The sequence below is a fragment of the Vespula pensylvanica genome, chromosome 10 (genome assembly GCF_014466175.1).
Source record: "Vespula pensylvanica isolate Volc-1 chromosome 10, ASM1446617v1, whole genome shotgun sequence".
NCBI lineage: Eukaryota > Metazoa > Arthropoda > Insecta > Hymenoptera > Vespidae > Vespula > Vespula pensylvanica.
Window position 1 is genome coordinate 4,550,307 of NC_057694.1, and position 20,973 is coordinate 4,571,279.

The 20,973-nt window shown below is 28.1% G+C and overlaps 6 protein-coding genes across 12 annotated transcripts; 4 read left to right on the plus strand and 2 right to left on the minus strand.

Annotated features, from left to right (window-relative positions):
- Window positions 1-757: 757 nt before the first annotated feature.
- On the minus strand, window positions 758-6,022 carry LOC122632695 (DNA fragmentation factor subunit alpha-like). Of its 4 annotated transcripts, XM_043819823.1 has the most exons (5): window positions 5,873-6,022; window positions 4,902-4,967; window positions 1,851-2,032; window positions 1,449-1,761; window positions 758-1,370 (listed from the first exon to the last, which is right to left on the minus strand). In XM_043819823.1, exons 3-5 carry the CDS (start codon window positions 2,026-2,028, stop codon window positions 1,250-1,252), a joined length of 612 nt encoding a protein of 203 aa, XP_043675758.1. In that variant the 5' UTR covers window positions 2,029-2,032; window positions 4,902-4,967; window positions 5,873-6,022; the 3' UTR covers window positions 758-1,249. The 4 variants fall into 4 exon arrangements, with proteins under 4 accessions (XP_043675758.1, XP_043675760.1, XP_043675761.1 ...); XM_043819825.1 differs by lacking the exon at window positions 4,902-4,967; XM_043819826.1 differs by lacking the exons at window positions 4,902-4,967; window positions 5,873-6,022 and adding an exon at window positions 2,492-2,589.
- On the plus strand, window positions 2,657-5,786 carry LOC122632694 (D-beta-hydroxybutyrate dehydrogenase, mitochondrial). The gene is made up of 7 exons (XM_043819821.1): window positions 2,657-2,787; window positions 3,369-3,777; window positions 4,284-4,367; window positions 4,451-4,625; window positions 4,711-4,832; window positions 4,892-4,996; window positions 5,076-5,786. The coding sequence occupies exons 2-7, from the start codon at window positions 3,568-3,570 to the stop codon at window positions 5,475-5,477; spliced, it is 1,098 nt and encodes a 365-aa protein (XP_043675756.1). The 5' UTR covers window positions 2,657-2,787; window positions 3,369-3,567; the 3' UTR covers window positions 5,478-5,786.
- Window positions 6,023-6,083: 61 nt separating the features above from the next.
- On the plus strand, window positions 6,084-10,929 carry LOC122632692 (vang-like protein 2). Of its 2 annotated transcripts, none has more exons than XM_043819819.1 (4): window positions 6,084-6,558; window positions 7,366-7,960; window positions 8,050-8,208; window positions 8,301-10,929. In XM_043819819.1, exons 1-4 carry the CDS (start codon window positions 6,422-6,424, stop codon window positions 9,135-9,137), a joined length of 1,728 nt encoding a protein of 575 aa, XP_043675754.1. In that variant the 5' UTR covers window positions 6,084-6,421; the 3' UTR covers window positions 9,138-10,929. The 2 variants fall into 2 exon arrangements, with proteins under 2 accessions (XP_043675754.1, XP_043675755.1); XM_043819820.1 differs by lacking the exon at window positions 6,084-6,558 and adding an exon at window positions 6,599-6,788.
- Window positions 10,930-11,455: 526 nt separating this feature from the next.
- LOC122632697 (prefoldin subunit 2) lies at window positions 11,456-12,892 on the plus strand. Its single transcript, XM_043819828.1, has 3 exons — window positions 11,456-11,705; window positions 11,809-11,932; window positions 12,103-12,892. Exons 1-3 carry the CDS (start codon window positions 11,557-11,559, stop codon window positions 12,277-12,279), a joined length of 450 nt encoding a protein of 149 aa, XP_043675763.1. The 5' UTR covers window positions 11,456-11,556; the 3' UTR covers window positions 12,280-12,892.
- Window positions 12,893-13,074: 182 nt separating this feature from the next.
- On the plus strand, window positions 13,075-17,967 carry LOC122632688 (protein dispatched). Its single transcript, XM_043819815.1, has 10 exons — window positions 13,075-13,857; window positions 13,937-14,074; window positions 14,139-14,822; window positions 14,901-15,288; window positions 15,384-15,585; window positions 15,665-16,052; window positions 16,128-16,709; window positions 16,784-17,084; window positions 17,159-17,459; window positions 17,533-17,967. The coding sequence occupies exons 1-10, from the start codon at window positions 13,720-13,722 to the stop codon at window positions 17,825-17,827; spliced, it is 3,417 nt and encodes a 1,138-aa protein (XP_043675750.1). The 5' UTR covers window positions 13,075-13,719; the 3' UTR covers window positions 17,828-17,967.
- Window positions 17,968-18,860: 893 nt separating this feature from the next.
- Window positions 18,861-20,972, minus strand: LOC122632457 (targeting protein for Xklp2-like). Of its 3 annotated transcripts, none has more exons than XM_043819238.1 (7): window positions 20,680-20,972; window positions 20,492-20,585; window positions 20,292-20,406; window positions 20,084-20,209; window positions 19,856-19,993; window positions 19,624-19,782; window positions 18,861-19,459 (listed from the first exon to the last, which is right to left on the minus strand). In XM_043819238.1, exons 1-7 carry the CDS (start codon window positions 20,882-20,884, stop codon window positions 19,283-19,285), a joined length of 1,014 nt encoding a protein of 337 aa, XP_043675173.1. In that variant the 5' UTR covers window positions 20,885-20,972; the 3' UTR covers window positions 18,861-19,282. The 3 variants fall into 3 exon arrangements, with proteins under 3 accessions (XP_043675173.1, XP_043675172.1, XP_043675174.1); XM_043819237.1 differs by having other exon boundaries at window positions 19,856-19,990; window positions 20,078-20,209; XM_043819239.1 differs by lacking the exon at window positions 19,856-19,993 and having other exon boundaries at window positions 20,078-20,209.
- Between the last annotated feature and the right edge of the window lies 1 nt (window position 20,973).

Here is a 20,973-nt window from a genome sequence, read left to right on the forward strand (position 1 = left end):
TATATATATATCAAAGAATGTCACGATATTTAAATATGGAGTACCTGTAAAGAATAGACATATACATTGTATAACTGTTTTCTCTCTTCTTTCTTTTTAGAATATAGCATAATTCAACTTTTACATATAGAAATGTAAAAATGTAAAATACAACATAATTGCAATAAAAAGTAACAATTTGTTTAAATATTTAAAAATTATTTTGCTTATTACAAATGAAAAACAGTTAGTACCATGAAGCTCATCTACTAATTGTGCATATGTATAATCTTTTCAGGAACACCTGTCTATTTACTTTATTTTCTGCTGATTTTTTTATCAAATGCACAACTTCATTTGGTATCAAAGGATTGATATTGTTTTCTTTTCTAATACATCACTACATCTAGTGTTTAATGAATTGGTGATTTTAATGGGGATGCAATCTGTTTTCCTATAAATTCAGTCTTAAATATTCCATCAATCTTCGTTGAACATAAGTTCAGTATGGATATATCTACATAAAATACATAAATAAAACATATTCTTGTGTTAATACTGATATGATAACATCGTGACGGAATACCTTCTTTGACATCATTATTTTTTCTTATCAAATATGTTCAGATTATTTAATGACTAAGTACTTTATATATTTGTATTATAATCATATTTTGTATTAAAGCAATTCCATATGCCACATACTAAACTCAACACATGTCCAAAGTATCTATTTTTGAGTTAAATATATATATATATATATATATATATATATATATATATATATATCAATGAAAACATAAGATAAAATCTGATCTAATTATACAATACTTAACTCATGAAATATATAAGCAAAAATTTGTTTATCTTCGGTTATTAAAGTTTGTAATTTTGGACTGATATTGGACTGATAATTGGACTGAATTTTGGAATAGATATTTTCAAATACTCCATAAATCATTTGTAGTTAGAAATAGAATTATTTGTGTATCTGTACGTATTTCTTTATCATCTCACTTTCTTCAAAACAACCCTGGTAAGCAGGTTTTATATGGAACAGAATTGTGAATCCTTAATCCATAGATTTTTTCATTTTTTGTTGTAATATAATGATTTTTGCTTGCTCCAATTGAAGCTTGCAAGTAAGTGTTGTATGGGCTCAATTCCAAAGAAGGATTAAAGTTTGTTGTAATTGGCGACCTTTATAGAAAATACGACGCCTAACCCGATACATATTAGCCAATGTGAGGGCGCCCACCCCCCACATGGCCTACGCTCGCTCCATCTCTCCACCACTTGCATAAATCTGAAGAAGAGCCATTGACTCCTGTGCTTGTCGTTTTTCTGCGAGAAATCGACCAGATGCTTCCTTCAATTGCTCAAGGAAAATCCTAAAATAAATGGCAAAAGAGAAGATGAGAAATGTTCATGATGAAACACTTATACATTTACAAAATGTAAGCACAGACCTGTCAGGTACTATATCAGCTAAGCTGTCAGGATCCATATCACTGAGCAGTTCTAAATCATTTCCACCAAGTAGTGAAATATGTGATGGATCATCATGTAATGATGAAACTAATGGTTCTATTGGTGGACGTCGACGTCTGATTTCGGTACTTCTTGAAGTGCCTTCTATGTTGTCCACATCATCCACAACAATATAACGAGAAGCAGTCTTGCTACTACCTGCTGCAATCCACTTCTGATCTCCATATAAAACCATTAGACTGGTGTTTCTTTCCAAAGTTGCAAAGTATTCTTCATCATCTACTTCAGTTCCTGAATACAAAGTCAACCAAATAACCATTAAATCTAAATTTAGAACAAAATTTTAAGATATGTTCCATATAATAAGAATGTACCCTTACCATCTTGCTCTAATACAATTGTAAGATTTGCATCTGGTGGTAAAGCCAAGCGATTTCGAGCAATATTAGTTAAATCTTTCAAAGAAGAGGCAGTGATACCCTTTCTTCTTTCTCTTGCATGATCAACTATCTTATATGGATTACCCAATCCTTGTACTATCCCTGATGCCTCTGACATGTTGCTTTAAATTGTAAATAATAGATTCAATATAAATTTTTTAATATGTTCTCAAAACAATTGCCTTTTCCAATTTTTCAATAATGAATAAAAACAGTGATAGAGCAGAAATTCACTTTTTTTTAAATTGACACTGATAAGGCCTGATTCTCGTTGCACATTTATTGGACAATGGACTTATATCCTTAAAAAAAATGCAATCGAGCTTACATTTACACAATACTAATAACCAACTATAAACGTTTATAAATGCTATTATATTAAAGCACTATATAAATACTGAAGTGGTTCGAATAAAAATTTGTATGGTTTAAACGCAAGTACGAAAGGGCAGTGTTTTAGGATTGTATCGGATCAGCTTGGTTCTTTACGAATTTTAGTATAGCATTAGCGATTCACATGAACGAATAAAAAATGTAGAAGACGGCAATGTTTAACGATACGCCTGAGTGACTGAACTGACTGTGTGTCAACCCAACACTGGGTCAATGGTGCAACTACCCCTCCTATTTATACTCCTTGCAGACTGCTGCGTATATACATATATCCAGGAGACACCCCCAACCGTACTCACTACCAACACGGCATCTAGACAGAAATCAATAACCTACCCTACAGTAGAGTACATTTTTTCACTTCGGGCAAACTATATCACTGTTTATAGATGGAACTTTATATAAATATTCAAAGCATTGTGCTAATAATAACTTCTAAATAATATATCTGCTCTTATAAATATTTATTCGATTTGTTATTATTGTATGAATGTTAGATTATCATTAATCTAAAAAAAAAATTTTTTATATATTCTTTTATATTTATGTAATAATCCTTTAAATATAGCAACAAAAATATTATATTTTCAATTATATTTATAATGTTAATAACCAAGTGTTACTACTGATATATTTTCGCGATTTATGCTTTTATATTTACATTCCATATAATATTTATTTATCAATCTTTAAAAAAATTAATTTCAAAAAAATTAAAAAGATAATATATATGTATACAGTAGAATAATTATTTTAAGTTAAAAGTATCTAATAAAAATGTAACCATATATGCAGCATCAAAATAGATCAATTTATATTAATTATATTTATTAATTGAATGTTTCCACAAATATACATATATGATACATTGAAATATTTTATATATTTTATATATTTTATATATTATATATATTGTTATAAAAAACAATGTTTGTATTTATACTTACTTCTTAACTTGAGAAAATATTAATAAATTAATAATAAAATTAAATAATATTAGTAAATTAAAAAATTATATGACAAAATAAAACAGATTTAGACAAGTCAAATATAATTTATTTTTAGATTGGGTATCAAATTTGACTAGGATTTGTGAACTTAGGACACGGCACTGCAACTAAATTTAGACCAAGAAGACTAGATACTGTCTTAAGATTAAAGTTAGCCCAGGCTTAGCTCAGTTGAGGCTCTTAAATGAGCCATAAGCTGTATTTGGATGGAAAGAATTAAATTTAATTAAGATATTCTACAAAATAACAAAAAAATGCCAAGTGTTAATAAAGAATCAGATGATAGTCAAACTTGGGAGTTAGCTGAAAGATGTTTATTACCAATCGCATTTTCACATGCAATTGCAGTAATTCTAGCAACAATATTAAATATTTTTGGTATTTCACAAACATCTAGTTTTGCATTGTTCTTACTTTTGTTAGTGATATCAGTGAGTTCTACATTATTTTATCACAATTTAAAGGTGAGTCATTCATATCATGTCTATATAAACATAGCAAATACATTGTATTAAAAATAATCATTATTTCAAATGATTTATATCTTCAAAATATTTTTATTAAGAGATAACTTACATAATAAATTTATTTATTATCATAATAAATTTCTATTGTCAATATTTTTTTAATTAAACAGTAAAAGATTTTGATAATAGCAACTTTAATGTCAAATACATACAATTATAATGCCAAATCAAAAAATTTTTTTCTTGTGTACTACCTTCTTAAAAACCCTGCCATTGAAACTTCTGACCTTTTTTGTGTAATATTAAATTAAACTAACTAGACTATTAAGTTGCATACTATTCCCATTGGAATACTTTATAAAGATTTCTCTTTTTTTTATATATATATTTGTATACTTATGATATAATAGTATAACAATGCAGTTTTTTAGGATTTTTCATACATTTATATTTAAAGATATGATACTGAAAAATTATAGATTGAAAAATTATATACATAATAGGTTACTGCAGCAGGAAAGGCAGTGCTTGTAACAGGGTGTGATTCAAGAGTTGGGTATACTTTGGCTAAACAATTAGATGATTTGGTATGATATTTATCAATTTAAAAATTCAATGATATTGTTATTATTGACAGTATTATTTAACATAGCACTATTATTTATCACAGGGTTTCACAGTTTTCGCTGGATTTAATAATAAAGATGACTCTGAAGAAACAATGAAAAAATTAAAACAAGATGCATCTGGAAGATTACATGTGCTGCAACTTGATGTTACTAGTGAACATGATATACATTCAATCTTTCTGTATGTGAATGAAAATTTACCAGATGAAGCACCAGGTATAACAAATGAATTTTTCTTTCTTTAAAAAAATACTATAAAATAATTATATTTTGTATTTTATTAAACAATGGACCAAATTAGGATTATGGGCATTAGTGCATGCAGCAGCATGGGTAACATTGGGTGAATGTGAATGGATACCTCCTTTGGTCTTAAAACGAAGTATAGATATTAATTTTATTGGTCTTGCCCGATTAACACAGGTAATAATATTATAAGTCTATTTATAATATAAATATATTTATATATATAATTATTATAGGTATTTTTACCATTGGTGAGAAGGTCAAGAGGACGAGTTGTAATAGTTAGTAGTCTCTTAGCTCGCATACCGAGTCCTGTAAGAGGCATTTATTGCGCAGTTAAGGTAATGTTAGAAATTTACTTGTTGCAATAAAAATCAAATTAAAAAATTGATTAGAATATAATATTTTTAATATGTTTAGGCTGCTATTGAAGCATGGGGTTCTTGTCTTCGATTAGAAATGCGAAGATGGGGAGTTGATGTAGTGATTGTAGAAACAGGAGAATACATATCTGGTAATGCTTGGTTAAAAGACAATAATTCATTGCTAGAACAAGCTCGAGATATGTGGATGCAACTTGACCCTCAAACACGTAAAGAATACGGAGAAGAATTATTCCAGAAAGAAATGCTAGCTCTTGAAAAATATACACAAGGACCTGAAGCAGACTTAACATCTGTTACTAGAGCTTTGACAGATAGTGTATTGAAAACATTTCCAATGCAAAGGTATGCTCCTGTATCACGTCAAGAACGAATGCATGCTTTATGCAGTGATTATCTTCCAAAACCAATTTATGATATTTTATACACTAATTATTAATGAGCCTTATCATATTGTGTTCACCTACAGAATTACTTCAAAATTATATCCAAATGCTTTTTGTATACATTCGAAGTTACACCAATAAGCTTTATTAGCAAGAGATGTCATATGATTATTTTAAACCTAGAACACTGCCTATTTAGATGAAAACAGTTTTAAGATATCCATGTTTTTTAATTATCGTTTATTGTAATTAATGGTCTCAGTGAGCGATTATATGTAATGAGTTGATTGTGGTGGTTTGTACCAAAACACAAAAAATTACAAATGTAACCTAATAAAATATATAGAACAATGTATCACACATTTCGTTTAATATTAAATTATTTCAGATCTTTTCCTATCGATTATAAATTAATGCATAGTAATGTTTTAAATAAATAACCACTTACAAAATTAAACACTTGATAAGTCTTCTATTTTTATATTTACAAGAACACAATAGAAAAAAGTCAAGTAACTTATAATGAAACTAGCACTAGTTTTAGACCCTAGAACCTTCTGACTCGAATTTCTTCGCCATTTGGTCGAATATGTCTAAGTCCCTAGATATCGTAGAGATTTTATCTTTAGGGATTACTTAGGAATGTGGTTTCAAAAGAAGGCGAAGAAGAATGGAAATGATAAACGCTAGGCGTGGCGGCGTCATTTTTTAAGGCTTTGTAAAGGAATTGTATCATAAGTGCACTTAATATTCTTATACGGTAGAACATCGTAAATAGATTCATTAAATTCGAATCATCGAAATGTTAAAACGTGAAAATTTATGAACAGAAAACGATCTCAGGATTCAATGCCAATAATGTGTCATTTGAAGATCTTAGGATAAAACTCGAATTACATTTTTTAACGAATTCCGTAAATGTGCCTGTCGTTTATACACGTGGAAAGAAGGGAATACTCGTATGGAGTAATGCAAGAGCGGTAACCTATGCTGGGGAATGGAGACGGAGAGCGTAAAATCAGGGGCTAGCGAGCATAGCCATAGCCAGCACAGCAGGTCTTCGCAAAAACACCATAAAGTATATAACAACAGTACCAAATCTCATCATCGACAACATTCTCACAGAACTACAAGGTATCGTAAGAATCTTGATGTACTTTTCTTTCTGAAAATTAGAGGCGCTGCAGTCGATTGACCCTTGTAGGATTCGATCCCGATCCTCAATAGCTAGCGCTAATCAGCGCTTTATCAACTGTACTGTCGTGTGATTTTATATTTTTTATCTTCTATTATTTTGTATTTATTTTATAGTATTTTGAATGATTTGTATTTTTATCGTGATTGTTTGAATTATTGAGCATGAAGTAAGATATGCATGATATACAATGGTACGTTTACATCTAGGGTTTATTAAATGAATAATTGTGTCAAAGAATACATAGTTTGTGACAATATAAACTATCAAAAGATTTTACTTAAGATTTATGTATTAAATGTCAATAATATATTTTAATATTTTTATATAAACAGATATAAATATCAATTTTATCACTAATTCCAATTTATAGATAGAAATAGTACAAGTTAATAGTGTACTTTTGGGTGTAGGCTAATTTGTTCTATTGAATCAAGTTTTTCTCTCAACTTTTCACTCAGATAATTTTATTGTGAAATGATTGTAAGATTTGAATCTATAATAAATAATTATTTTATATCAAATATATGTAAATATTACGTGTTTGTTAGAAAATAATGATATTAAACAATCTTCTATTAAAGTATACGTTTCGTTTAACCAAGTTATTTGTTATATTTAAAGTTATCCCATTTTTATAATCAGTATTTGATACATATATTCAGATAATAATATTAGATGTAAACATGCATTTACATGTGATAATTTATGATTTTATTCTATGTTTGATTCTTTTTTATAATTAGGAGTAGTCGAAGTCAAAGAAAAGAAAGACAGAATATAAATACAAACGAAATGGCTCCTTTTCAAACAACAGTTAATGTACGTGGAGATAGTGTGGATAACTTAGGTCAAGAGGTTATTGAAGTACAAATATTACCTCAAGATGAGAATTGGGGAGAAAATACTACAGCTGTAACTGGCAATACATCTGACAGGTCAGAATCAACTGAAGATGTAACTCATTGGCCAAATGAAACCGACACTTCATTCGGATCTGCCTGTAATCGACACATTGTTCCAATAGTAGCTGTGTTACTTGGAATATGTGCTTTTTTAAGTCCTATAGCAATGGTCATATTACCTAAATTAGGATTTTTTCCTGATACAACAACTGCGTTAACAATGCAACAAAAACTACAATTGCTTTCATGCAATGCAGAATGCAAAGGACAATTGCTAGGATTAGCCTTTAAATTAGTACTATTAGTTATTGGAAGTTGGGCTGTATTTCTACGCCCACGAAATGCTACTATGCCACGTGTATTTTTATTCAGAGCTGGTGTGTTACTTCTTACGATGCTGTGCATTTGTACTTATTGGTTGTTTTATGTTGTTCAGGTATGTGATTTAGTTTTACATCATCTAATAAATTGTTATTATTATAATTATAATGTAATTATATAACTGACCATAATTTATAATTTTAGGTCACAGAAAGTGCTAAGACTGCTGCAAATGGTGAAATAACAGAGTACAAAAGTTTAGTAAATTATGCGGGTACTCTTGCAGATACATTACTATTCATTCACTATGTTGCTGTGCTACTTATAGAAATTCGTCATTTTCAACCAACATTCTATGTGAAGGTATATAAAAAGTTTGAGTTTAATATATACATAATAACTACTAGATTTAAATCTTTATTATATATGATACTTCAATTTAATGTCAATTATAGGTTGTGAGATCTCCAGATGGTGAATCGAGATCTTATGCAGTAGGACAATTATCGATACAAAGAGCAGCAGTATGGGTATTGGAAAGGTATTACACAGATTTTCCAATTTACAATCCATATCTAGAACGTTTACCTGTCTCTAAATCAAGTCGAAAGCAATCAAGTTTCAAATTTTATGATGTTGATGGAGGTGTCTCAAGTGGTGTTCAGTCGCGTGGGGGTAGCGGCGATAGAGCAGTATTGGCTGCACAAGCTCGACGTAGAGATTCTAGCCATAATGGCCGCTTTTACGAAGAACATGATTATGAAAGAAGAGTACGCAAACGAAGAGCACGCTTAATTACTGCCGCAGAAGAAGCATTTGCTCATATCAAACGATTACACTCTGAAGTTGAATCCACGCCAGGTCCTGGTCCTATGGACCCAATGGAAGCTGCACAGGCAGTATTTCCATCTATGGCAAGAGCTTTACAAAAATACTTAAGAGTTACACGTCAACAACCTCGTCATTCTGTAGAATCAATATTAAATCGTTTTGCAAGATGTTTAGCACAAGATGCAGCACCGCGTGCATTTTTGGAACCTTTTTTTACGACAAGTCCTGTTCTTTCTAATGAAAAGGAAAGACAAAAGGGTTCTCATCATTGGGCTTTAATCTGCGAAGGTGAGTTGCCATCACGACCTCTTGCAAATGGTTGTGAATTTCAGTTAAGACAAGGTGAGATTGCACTTTTGTGCACAGCATATCGATTACCGCATTTTCATCTCACTGAACAACTTGCACATCCTAAATCTAATAAGTTTCTCTTGAGGTTGAATTCAGAAACTTCTGTGTAGTAGTATTGAAAATTTTTTAGACATCCTATTACAAGGTGCTTATCATACTAGTGGATGTGAATTTGCGTAAATTTTAAAAAGCATAAAAATGCACAAATTTTTAAATATTTAACATTAAAAAGAAAAGTATATATGAACAATTTGATTGTCACGAATTAAAATCAAGTTTTATTTGTAAAATAGTATTTATCAACTAAATTGGTAATACTTATTTCCAAGGCCATAAAAGCTTTAGATATTTTAGTACATAAATATATGCACATACTTTTGCATAAATAATTTCGTACATTACTTGCATTATTAGATAATGCTATATTGATAGCATTATCTATTAGTATAAAATACAATACTCACTTTTATTATATATTTACCTTTTTTTTTTTTTTATTAATATTTATAAATATCTTTTATACAAAGTTTTATATCTTAAACCTAATTTACTTTATATTATTATACTCAGTTAATCTATAAGTTTTTCATTGAAGATTTTTTAGGCATTTTTTATCAGTTTTTCATCAATTTATATAAAAAACATATTTCAAATATGTTCTATGAAATTGTGTACATGTGAATAATATTAGTATGAAAGCACTTTCCTTTTTACACAAGTAAACATTGCTTGTAAGCAAATTGAATGGATGATTTGTATAAATATATAAAATATCATTAAAATAATTATAGATTTTTGTATACTAGTTAATTTATATGTAAAATTACAGACTTTTTTTTATAAAAGTATCATAAGTAAAGTATTATTATCACTTGGAATTTATACGTTTTATTAATTACTAAATGTAATTAATTCTATGAGTAAAAGTAATTATTCAACAAATTAAAAGTATTATTTCAAGGCTAAGCCATTGAATTACTTTGATAATAAAATTGTTTAATGATGGAAATGATAATTAAGATACACATAACATTCTTTTTAAATTATACCAAGAAATTTTTTTTACTTTAGTACCTTGAATATTCTTGTGAGTTGTGATTAGATATTATAGTAACTTATTCTTTATATATACATAATGGGATTTGAAAAGCCAAATATATTATGAACATTTCAAATACTCCATGACTAATGTTATAGTATTCTTATACCAGATATGTGCTAAGCAAGTATAAACTTGCACTTCTTTATTTGTTGCTATCATGTGTTAAATTTATGGCAACATATAATTTCATAAGACTGGCAAATCACATTTAAACAACATCTGATATCTGTTCATATAAAATATAAAAAAGAGAAGACATGTAAATAAAAAGCAGAAATCTATTTCATGCTTGCTTCACTGCTTGTATATATTCATATATACACAAGTTTATAATGTTTGGGTTATAGGCCTAACGGCAAAGAATTTTTTATACAAAAAAACAAATTGTATTATCCCTATGGATGTGTTTTGCATTCCAAACAACATGACAAATAATTTTCCTAACTTGGAAAAATATCTTGTTAATAATATAATACATTTTAAGCATTTTACATCTAGTGCGAATTAGAAATGATGCTATTTTTACAATTACATATCACAATTAATTCATTAATGTTAAATATTATATATTGCTTGCCTCATGTTGTTCATAAAATATATTATGAATAAGATTGTAGAATATAAAAATTATTTAGACTGTACTTAAAAAAATACTTAAGTTTGTCTGTAAGTTTGTGCTCTTGTGCATTTGTGGATATGTTATATTTGGAATGTATGAACTTTTTTTTATAAAATTATTTTATTTATGTGTGAGCGTGGTGATTGTATTGATAAATGATGAAATATACATTTGATGTACAGATGCTTATAACAGTTTATTTAGACCTATCAGTATTATTAACTTTGTATAAACAAGATTATAACTTTGATAAACAAAAGAATATTTACTTTTAAACATTTTATATGTGTATATGAATTTAAAATTATATTAAAGAAAACTAAAGATGTACAATAAGTGTATATTAAACATTATTAAAAGTTGGGATCTTTCCTGTTTTTTATCTGTTATTATTATTGAGTTCTGATAAAATTTATAATAGCAAATACTTTTTAATTCCACTTTTAATACATTTTGAAACTAAAAAATATATGAAAAAAATGTATATGATATAAAAAAAAAAAAAAAATAGATTTGGTAATAATTTTTTTTATTTGGTATTTTAAGAAAATCTATAAATATTGGTTCCATTATTATGTAATATATCTTCATTTACTTTAATTTACATAAAATTGTATGGCTGATATTAATTAGTACGACAAGTACAATTACATCAAATTATAAAAACAAGCCTTGTTCTAAATGTAATTATAAATTTGGAGTACATGAAGACATACCATAATTTTTGCATGTTTCAAGATGATCGTATAGGTTAGGAAACTGCATTAGGCTAGTTCAATTTCTTTGAGTTGTGGTTAGATCTCCTAATATGGCTAGCGAAAAAAAATCGGGAAAAACGTCTTCAAAAGGTGGAAAATCGAATGAAGAAATATTCGCTGGATTTCAAACACTTCGAAATGAACAAAGAATGATGGCTAATAAATTATCCGAAATGGAAATGGAATTAAATGAACATAAGTATGCTCTTTAACCTATGTTTACGAAGTGTAATGTATTTAAACAAATTATATATATATATATATATATATAAAATAGTTGACATAATAAATTATTCTTTTAGAATTGTTATCGATACTTTAAAAAATGTTGATCCTAAAAGAAAGTGTTATAGAATGATTGGAGGAGTATTATGTGAGCGTACCGTCGAAGATGTAATGCCCACATTAGTAACAAACAAAGAACAGGTTTGATTAACTATAATATAAAAAATATATTTTCAATTGTATTTAATTTTTTGTTTTTGTATTTACATGATATAATAATGTATAGAACATCTTATATATAATTATACAAGAGTATATATTTTAAAAATATTCTATTATTGTATAACTTTAATTGTTTATATCATTTTTAGTTGATTAAAGTAATAGAAGCTTTGAATGACCAATTAACTAAAAAAGGTATTGAAATAAATGAGTATAAAGAAAAACATAATATTAGAATTCGAGGTCAAGATGACTTACAACATCCGGAGGAAGAATCAAAAGAAGCGAAAAGGAATGCAATTGTTGTAAATCCTATTGAGGTTTAAATATCGTTAATATTTTCATTTAATTTAAAAATATTATTAATCTTAAAAAACTAAATTTCAATGCTTTATTCTATGAACTATCAGTAACATTAAAGATCATTCTCTTTGCATTTATTTATTTGATGAATATGTGAAATGCATACATAACCTTTAGTTACCAATATCAAGTTTATTTCTTATTTATGAAATTATTAATAAAATTCTTTTAAATGTAGATAAACGTAAGTAATATAGTCTTATAATACTATATAAAAAAAACATATTTTAATATTTTTTAAATTAAGGGTAATTTCTTTTAAAATTGGTAACTAAGAGTTATAGCCAAATTATTTTTCTTTTTATAAATATTCAGCAAAAAATTATATATGTATATTACTTCATATAAATACAAAAAGAATTTCTTCATAATCAAGCTTTATAAAATGATACAAAAAATATTGTACACTTAATGCTTAGTAATTTGTTGAACAAATTAGTGTAATGGACTGAATGCAAACATACTATTTGTAATGATAAATACGTAAACTATAAGTGGAAAAAGGCAATATTTAAATTAATTTGTATTTTATATCAAATAAAATATTGCAAACGTAAGATACGTAAATAAAAATAATATCGTCTATTTTACTTTCTTCGATGTATACTTATATAAATTTATTTATAAATATGCGTATACTAATGTTTCGTGCAATTGATTATTTTGTGTGTTTGGTTTGCTAAATAAAAATATCATTTATAATAAATCGTAATAAGTTGTACTATATATATCCATAAAATAAAAAATATATAAAAAAGTGGGGGAAGAGAGAGAGAAAAAATAGAGAGAATGAAACAGGCAATTTACGAACGTTACCATTTCAGCAATCGACTTCTCGATTTGCTTTTCGGACAAGTTATCGGATCGTACCACTCGTAGCGATGTAAACACATGTGCCACCCCTTGTCATGGAACAATCATGTTACTTTTCGAATGATTTTATAAAATAATTGTGTAATAGTTTGAATATTGTATTATAATAAATATACGATTATTTTTGTATCGTAATCGATGTAAGTACGAAAATATCGATTCGATATGTACACATTTTAATATTATATTACTATTTGCACGTATAAAAGGTGGATTCTTCTTAAATGGAGTCAGTAAAGTGCAGATAGACAATCATAAAAGTTCAACATTTAAAGTATCGAAAATGTATACATTACGTATACAAAATTATGATTTCAATGTGAAGTGCATATATATAAAAGCGTCATATAATATTAGTGATACTAGACTATATTTTGACACTAATTTCTTCGAAAGTAACATATGAAATAATCTATTTTTACTCTAAAGTGCAATGTGTTTAAGTGGTGTTTTATCAAGATTTTTTTATTATTGTACCATGCTAATCTAGATTTGAAATAATATCAATGTGAAGTACAAGGTGGTTAAAAATGGAAGCGTGGTGGTTCTCTCGCATAGTTGCACATCATCCATATGTTATTCTATTGACAATATTTCTATTTTCTTGTACATGTTTAATAGCTCCTCGTACTATTCAAAATTTTCCAGATTTTTCTGATCCTCAATTGGTGAGAATTATTAATCTGTATTTATACAACTATATATATATATATATTATATTTATAATATATTATCTATTATTTCAAGGGATTTGAAGCAAGGGGTACTATGTTATCACAAAGATTAACAGCATGGCAAAATTTAATGGAAGCAACCAAACCTAGAGGAGAACTTGTTGATAATCCTTTGGAATATTATTATTATTTAGAACAACTAAATCAACAGGTAACTCAATTATTTTATTCTTTCTAAAGATATATCATAATATATAAGTAACTGTTTCTAACAGACTGACTCCACTTCACAAAGACATGGTTGGACAAGTCAGGGTATTCTTAGGAAAAAACCTAAGAGTATAAACAGAAAAAAAGGAAAAAAGTACATTGTAACAAAAAATGAAACGGAAGAAGATTCAAATAATGATAATGACAAAGACAAATGGGAAGAATTATTAGAGTTAAAAAATAAGGATCGATTAAATATTGTAGAAAATGAAAAAAATCATAATAATTTGGACAGTGAAAGCTTTTTCTGTAATTTACCAACTTCTGCTTATGCTCGTGTAGTTATAGGTACAGAAACAGAAGAAAAAAGTTTATGGACTATGGAAGGTGTTCTAGCTCAATGTCATATTGATGCTGCACTTAGAGCAAATCCTCATTTTCCTTCATTATGTCAAATTCAAGAGGAACGTAATAATATAAGTCATAAGTGTTGCAGAAGTTGGTCACCTGCTAATTATGTAGCATTGTTGTCTAATCGAAGTTCCTGTTTGGGAGTGACTGAGAATGATCTTATTCGAGTAGAAACTTTATTAAGAAGATGTGCTTATTATTACCATAATTTTGAATTGACTATTAACTGTGCAGAAGATCTCAATTGTCAGAAACGTGTTCCAGCAGAATGCTATCTACATAATGCAGTTTATCATCTATTACATTACCTTTTAGATGTAAACTTTATTCCAAGTCATGTAAGAATTGATTCGTTTTTTAATTTTATTTTGTACTCAGTTAGGAGCAATAATTTTAAATTATATATTTCTTTGCAGAAACAACAAACTTTAAATAAGTCACATTCAACATTGAAATCAGTAATGCTATTTCTCCCAATTGCAGCTAGTTCAGCCAGTTTAGATTTCTACAAAGAGTTAAATAATAATGGTCTGAGTTATGGGAAATTTAAAGTGCGAGGCATGCAATTAGGATTAAAAAGTACATTATTTGATTGTCTTTTAGTATCAGATTTCAGTCTGGTTCTAACTGGATTTGGCTTTGTGACCCTATGCATTTGGATATATACTGGATCTTTATTATTAACTATTACTACATTCTTTGCAGTACTCTTTAGTCTTGGTATTTCATATGCAATATATACTCTTGTTTTGCGAATTAAATTCTTCCCATTTATGAATTTACTTGCAATTGTGGTTGCAGTTGGTAAGTTATTTTTAATATTTTTAATTCTGTATAAAAATTAAATATCATAATTTAAAAATTAATTATCATAAAACTGATAAATATGTTTTTTGAAGGAATTGGTGCAGATGATGCATTTATATATTGTAAAGTTTGGGAGTGTTGCAAGCAACAAAAACTTTCCAATGGTGGATTAGCACGATTAGTACAGGAAACCATGAAACATGCAATACCATCTATGTTTGTTACTTCATTAACAACAGCAGTAGCATTTTTTGCATCTATTGTCAGTAATGTCACTGCCATTAATTGTTTTAGGTAATAAAATATTTATACTGATATGTCATAAATACATTCTTTTGGGTATTTATCTCATATTAATAATCGTGCTTTATAGTTTGTTCTCAGGAATGACTGTGATCACTAATTTCTTTTTAATGATCACGTGGTTACCAGCATGTGTAGTAGTATCAGAACATTGTCGAATAACAACTCTGTCACCCGCGAGTTTTATTACAAGGAAAATTATTCGTCCTATACGAATATTTGCAGATAAAATTGCTCTTACATTTATTATCTTCCTCACAAAAATTGCAATTGGTTTAAGATGGTTTTGGCTTGTGAGTTTGGGTGCCTTAGCTGTAGGTGCTTGCATAGTAGTTTTTCACTATCCAGGACTGCAATTACCTGATACTCCTGACTTCCAGTTATTTGAAACTTCTCATCCTTTTGAACAATATGACTTAATTTATTCTCGACACTTCTGGTTCGAAAAAGTTGAAATGGTAATAATTATAGATTAAATAAATAATATTCGATATATAAATTTTATTATAAAGATGCAAATTATATGAATTTAGATCGATGGTGGCGAGATTTTACCACTACGATTTGTTTGGGGCATAAAACCAGTTGATAATGGAGATTACCTTAATCCTGATAAAAAGGGTATGCTAGTATGGGATGAATCTTTCGACGTGTCTCATGAACAATCTCAGTTATGGTTGCAACAGTTCTGCTATAATCTACGAATTCAGCCATTTTATCGTAATACATTAGGAGCACTTCTTCCTAATTGTTTTATTGAATCATTACGTACGTGGATGCGAAGGCATTGTGTAGATCCTATAGATACACATATTAATTATTCACCATGTTGTAAGAGAAATTCTTTTCCTTACAAGCCAAATGTATTAAAGCAATGTGCAGCAGAAGCTACTGCACAACTCTATCGCACACCTGCTTATCTGTGGAAACGAGGTGGTCCAGTCTATGCAGGTCTAAAATTTTTGAAAGAATCAATACAAACTTCATTGCAACCAAACAATGCAACAGGATCTTTAATATTACCAGTGCCTAAAATAAAGGCGTTAATTGTAGAATATGATAGTAAATATGACTACAGTCTTTCATATCTTCATATGAATCAATTCTTTCATGAAGTAAGTTTTATATTCGATGTTATATTTAATTATAATTACTATAATTACTATAATAATAATTACTATATTTCTAGGTTGAGACTTGGATGCAAGAACAATTAAAAACTGCACCCACAACTATGCAAGGAGGATGGTTCGTCAGTAAATTGGAATTTTACGAATTACAACGTACATTACACGACGGTACTATTTGGGCTATGATCGTTTCATTGATTTTAGCACTTGCAGTATTAGCATTCGTAACATTAAATCCTTTAGTTAGTATATATGCAATTATAACAATTGGTGCTGCCATTATAGTGACTGTTGCTACTTTAATTCTTCTTGGCTGGAAACTCAATGTTCTGGAAAGTGTTGCAGTATCTACTGCTATAGGTAGCATTAATTATATATTAAATAGATAATGTTAAATACATATAAAAAGATAACAGAATTTTATGTTTCTCAAGGTTTGGCAGTGGATTTCAGTTTACATTACGCTGTAAGTTATCGAGCATGCAACTCGGAAGAAAGAGTTGATAAAGTTAAAGCAGCATTAGATCAAATGGGTGGACCAACACTGATGGCAACATTAACAAGTGGAGTTGCCGGTGCTCTCATGTTACCCTCTGATGTATTGGCATATATACAGATTGGTATATTTCTATTGCTTGTGATGGGGATAAGTTGGATTTATGCTACATTATTTTTATGCCCAATGTTAGCAGTCATTGGTCCATCATCGCATTTTGCTCAATTTCAATACCCACGGTAACATAACGAACATATAAACGACAGTATTTATTTTTTGTTTTAATATTAATCAGATTAATATTAATTTCAGAGCAAGGAAATTATTATTTTGTTTTCGTAAGAAAGAATCAGAAGAGTTGGCAGAAACAAATAGAGATAATGGTAAAATGGTAAAAAAAGGAAAAGGAAAGGGAATGCTATCTGAATCAACATTAAGTACTTCTAGCACAGTATGTCAATTTCATTGTAGTGAACCGGAAATTCTTATTGCACGGCCTCCTTCTTCATCGTTACCTCCATCACCGACATCGGCATTACTTTATTTAGATAGTAATCAAACCACTGTGTGGAACAATAGACGAAAACAAATGAACGATCTTGATTGAATATCTATATTCAGAAATCTTAAAACATAATATTATTGATCACGTGTTACCTTCATTGTGAACTAAATGGAACTATGATCTTATCTAATTAATGTGTCATTGGCTGTGTTCAGGTAGTTAATAAGACTGTTTGTTACTTATATGTTTGTCTATCGTCGACATTCATTGGGCTTCCTATATTCTTTATGTGGTTTACATATTTGCGTATATACGCGCACGAAGACACATACTACATATACATATATATTATTGCATGCAGATAATAACAGAGTGCGTATAGCTCTATTTATCTTTTTGATCTGTATACACTTTTTTTTTCATTCTCTAATAACTTCATTCGTATGATAAGATATATGTATATATATATGTGTGTATGGGTGTGTGGGTGTGTGTAGGTAAATAGATTTCTTTATAAATAATGCCATTTGAGAGACAATTCAAAAAATTTTTAAAGCTCTGACATATCTGCAAATTCACGAAACAATATTAATTTGCGTTAATGATAAATGTATTAGATATTATATAATATTTTATATTCCCATTATTTTTAAGCATTATTCTTACATATAAAGTTCGGGTATATGTCATTCTTATTTAACAATATAATAATCTTCAGATATATGTTAAATGGCAAGCTTAACTTTATATAAATGTTAGACTTTCTGCAATTTGTGAATTTATATTTTTTTAACTAATTGTAGGATAATGTTATTTAATCTGGTAAACAGATTTATTAGATCAAAAGATTAATTATATGTAATTTTGTTAATAGTGCTAAATATCTTTAATAAAAGAGACAAATACTCTCTCTCTCTCTCTCTGACCATAAAAAATTTTAGCTATAAATACATGAGAATTGAAAATAATTATTTTGTGATTCTAAGTATAGAGTACAAATTGTTAATTTAATGAATACATCTTAATTTACAATTTCCTTGAGAATATACTTACTTATTTTTTATAATACTAACATGGAAAAATTTTAATAAAATGAACTCTAGAAATAAATAAATGAAAGCAAGATTTTGTTCATCATTTTGAGTTGGTAAGTAATTATATTGATAATGATAATAATACTTAAGAAATATACATAGTACGAAAGTAGTTGTTGGTAAAGAGTGATACATACTATATTGTTACAATTATAATTTTTATCATTCAACTCATCAAATATGTTAATCCTCAACAATTGATGATTATGTCTCTATAATGGAAAAATGTACATTGAACTATTTTAATGAGCCAAAAATATATTCGTTTATGAGTTCTTTTTAAATATATGTATACAAACAGTATTTATATAAATTTTACCAAAAAAATTGCCCTTTTTTAAAGTAACATTAACGGCAATAAAAATATGTTATATCAAGCTTAATGTAAATTTCAATGAGAAAATACGTTAAAAATAAAACAAAGCGAGTGCTTGTTATTTTTCTTTTATTCCATAGAAATTTCTTAAACGCGTCGTCGGCGTTTATGATTAAATGGACTAAGTGGTGGTTCAATAAGAGGACGTTTCTCGATTCGCGGTAAACTTGAGTTATACTTGCGAATAGGTTGAACCTTACGAATAGTTTTCTTTCTCAAACAAGCAATTTCTCCTTTTTCTAATTTCTTCTCAGTTGTAGCAATCTGTCAATTACAAAATTATATGTAAATATATCTTCAGATGTGGATGAAGCGTATGAACATACGAATAATACGAAAGTGTTTGTTATCTTTTGAAAATAATAATGATCGTTATTTCTTGTAATGAATGTTTAATGAATGCTTAAGATATACATAAATGACATTACCAAACATTTTAACATTTCCTTTTCTCTTTCCTTTTCTTTTAATTTTTCCTCGAAGCGTTTTCTTTCCTGAGCTCTAACTGCTGTCAAAAGAGGCGGAGTTTTTGGTATTTTTAAAACTCTTTTAGCAGGACGAGGTAGGAATGGCGGCTTTTTCCAAATCTTTTCGTAAATGAAAAAAGTATTTATTATACATAGTGAAAGCATCTAAATAAAATATTACACGATAACGTACCTCTGTACATTTTTTGATAGCTTTTTCGGAACTTATGTTATTTGATTCTTTAAATTTTCCACTAATAACTGTTTTAATAAATTTAGGTACAGGTTGTGCTCGAAATACATGCAATTTTTTGTCTTCTTTAAACGTCTTAAAAGCAATAAAAATTTTATATAAAACATAATTATTAAGAAAAAATTATCAAAAATGATAACATACTTCTTAAATATATTTTACCTTTTGTTGTTGTTTTTTCGTGTTGGATTTATTTCGTAAATCAAAAGTAAAAGACTTCACAGCAGTGTGCACTTTTTCTGTTATATTTTTTGTATTTTCTCTTGTCGTTGTTTTATGTTTCACTTTAATACACTGAAATATTAATCAAATTAAAGCAAGTGAAATATTTTTAATATTAAATTAATAAGAAACATTTTTTAAATTAAATTAATACTTGTCTTGTTAAATCTTGTTTCTTTTCCTCTCGATTTTCTTCCGTTTGATTCGTATCAATGTTCTTACTCAATTCTTGTTTCTTTTCTTTCGTCAAAGAAAAATTGTCTAATAAGCTAAAAGAAAAACATCAAATAAAGTTTCGTTCGTAAGATATAAAGTCATGAAATGTAGTAAAAGTATTAAGTGCATGACAATTACTTAATTAGTTCATTGTGATCGTTATAATCACTCGTTCTAGGAAGCGTCCGCGCATTTGCACTGTGCTGCAATGGTTTCTCTTCTTCTTTTGTTTCTTAACATAAAGAAATATTTATAATCGCATTAATAAATTTGAATAAGAATAAAAGATAATCCAATTATTTTACTAGTAAGTTATAAATGTATACCAAAAAATCTATCAGAGATTTCAGGTACGTTAAAAAAATCTATAAACTGTGGAGAATCAATCCTATCCCAAGGATCTAACGTTACATTAACACGATTAATCCAATCTTTAAACAAGTTGTTTTCTTCTTTATTTTGTGGCCACAATTGTCTATTTGTTGGTTTTGACTTAAATCTGTAATAAGATAGCGGTGTTTCTGTTTCCATTGTCAATTAAGATAAATATAAGAGTAAAACTTTTGGAAAGAAGAGACAAATCGCCATTACAACGTAATTTCTAACAGTTTACTGTTCGC

Excerpts from the sequence above, each read along its gene's own strand:
- LOC122632688 (XM_043819815.1), top strand. The coding sequence starts at position 13,720 with ATGGAAGCGTGGTGGTTCTCTCGCATAGTTGCACATCATCCATATGTT. Across the intron at positions 13,858-13,936 it reads ATTTTTCTGATCCTCAATTG|GGATTTGAAGCAAGGGGTAC; the intron begins GTGAGAATTATT and ends TATTATTTCAAG. Across the intron at positions 14,075-14,138 it reads TAGAACAACTAAATCAACAG|ACTGACTCCACTTCACAAAG; the intron begins GTAACTCAATTA and ends TGTTTCTAACAG.
- LOC122632697 (XM_043819828.1), top strand. The coding sequence starts at position 11,557 with ATGGCTAGCGAAAAAAAATCGGGAAAAACGTCTTCAAAAGGTGGAAAA. Across the intron at positions 11,706-11,808 it reads ATGGAATTAAATGAACATAA|AATTGTTATCGATACTTTAA; the intron begins GTATGCTCTTTA and ends TTATTCTTTTAG. Across the intron at positions 11,933-12,102 it reads TAGTAACAAACAAAGAACAG|TTGATTAAAGTAATAGAAGC; the intron begins GTTTGATTAACT and ends TATCATTTTTAG.
- LOC122632457 (XM_043819237.1), bottom strand. The coding sequence starts at position 20,884 with ATGGAAACAGAAACACCGCTATCTTATTACAGATTTAAGTCAAAACCA. Across the intron at positions 20,210-20,291 it reads AACAAGATTTAACAAGACAA|TGTATTAAAGTGAAACATAA; the intron begins GTATTAATTTAA and ends TTAATATTTCAG. Across the intron at positions 19,991-20,077 it reads CGAAAAAACAACAACAAAAG|ACGTTTAAAGAAGACAAAAA; the intron begins GTAAAATATATT and ends ATTGCTTTTAAG.
- LOC122632694 (XM_043819821.1), top strand. The coding sequence starts at position 3,568 with ATGCCAAGTGTTAATAAAGAATCAGATGATAGTCAAACTTGGGAGTTA. Across the intron at positions 3,778-4,283 it reads TATTTTATCACAATTTAAAG|GTTACTGCAGCAGGAAAGGC; the intron begins GTGAGTCATTCA and ends TATACATAATAG. Across the intron at positions 4,368-4,450 it reads CTAAACAATTAGATGATTTG|GGTTTCACAGTTTTCGCTGG; the intron begins GTATGATATTTA and ends TATTTATCACAG.
- LOC122632692 (XM_043819819.1), top strand. The coding sequence starts at position 6,422 with ATGGAGACGGAGAGCGTAAAATCAGGGGCTAGCGAGCATAGCCATAGC. Across the intron at positions 6,559-7,365 it reads CATTCTCACAGAACTACAAG|GAGTAGTCGAAGTCAAAGAA; the intron begins GTATCGTAAGAA and ends TTTTATAATTAG. Across the intron at positions 8,209-8,300 it reads AACCAACATTCTATGTGAAG|GTTGTGAGATCTCCAGATGG; the intron begins GTATATAAAAAG and ends TGTCAATTATAG.
- LOC122632695 (XM_043819825.1), bottom strand. The coding sequence starts at position 2,028 with ATGTCAGAGGCATCAGGGATAGTACAAGGATTGGGTAATCCATATAAG. Across the intron at positions 1,762-1,850 it reads AATTGTATTAGAGCAAGATG|GAACTGAAGTAGATGATGAA; the intron begins GTAAGGGTACAT and ends CTTTGTATTCAG. Across the intron at positions 1,371-1,448 it reads GCTGATATAGTACCTGACAG|GATTTTCCTTGAGCAATTGA; the intron begins GTCTGTGCTTAC and ends CATTTATTTTAG.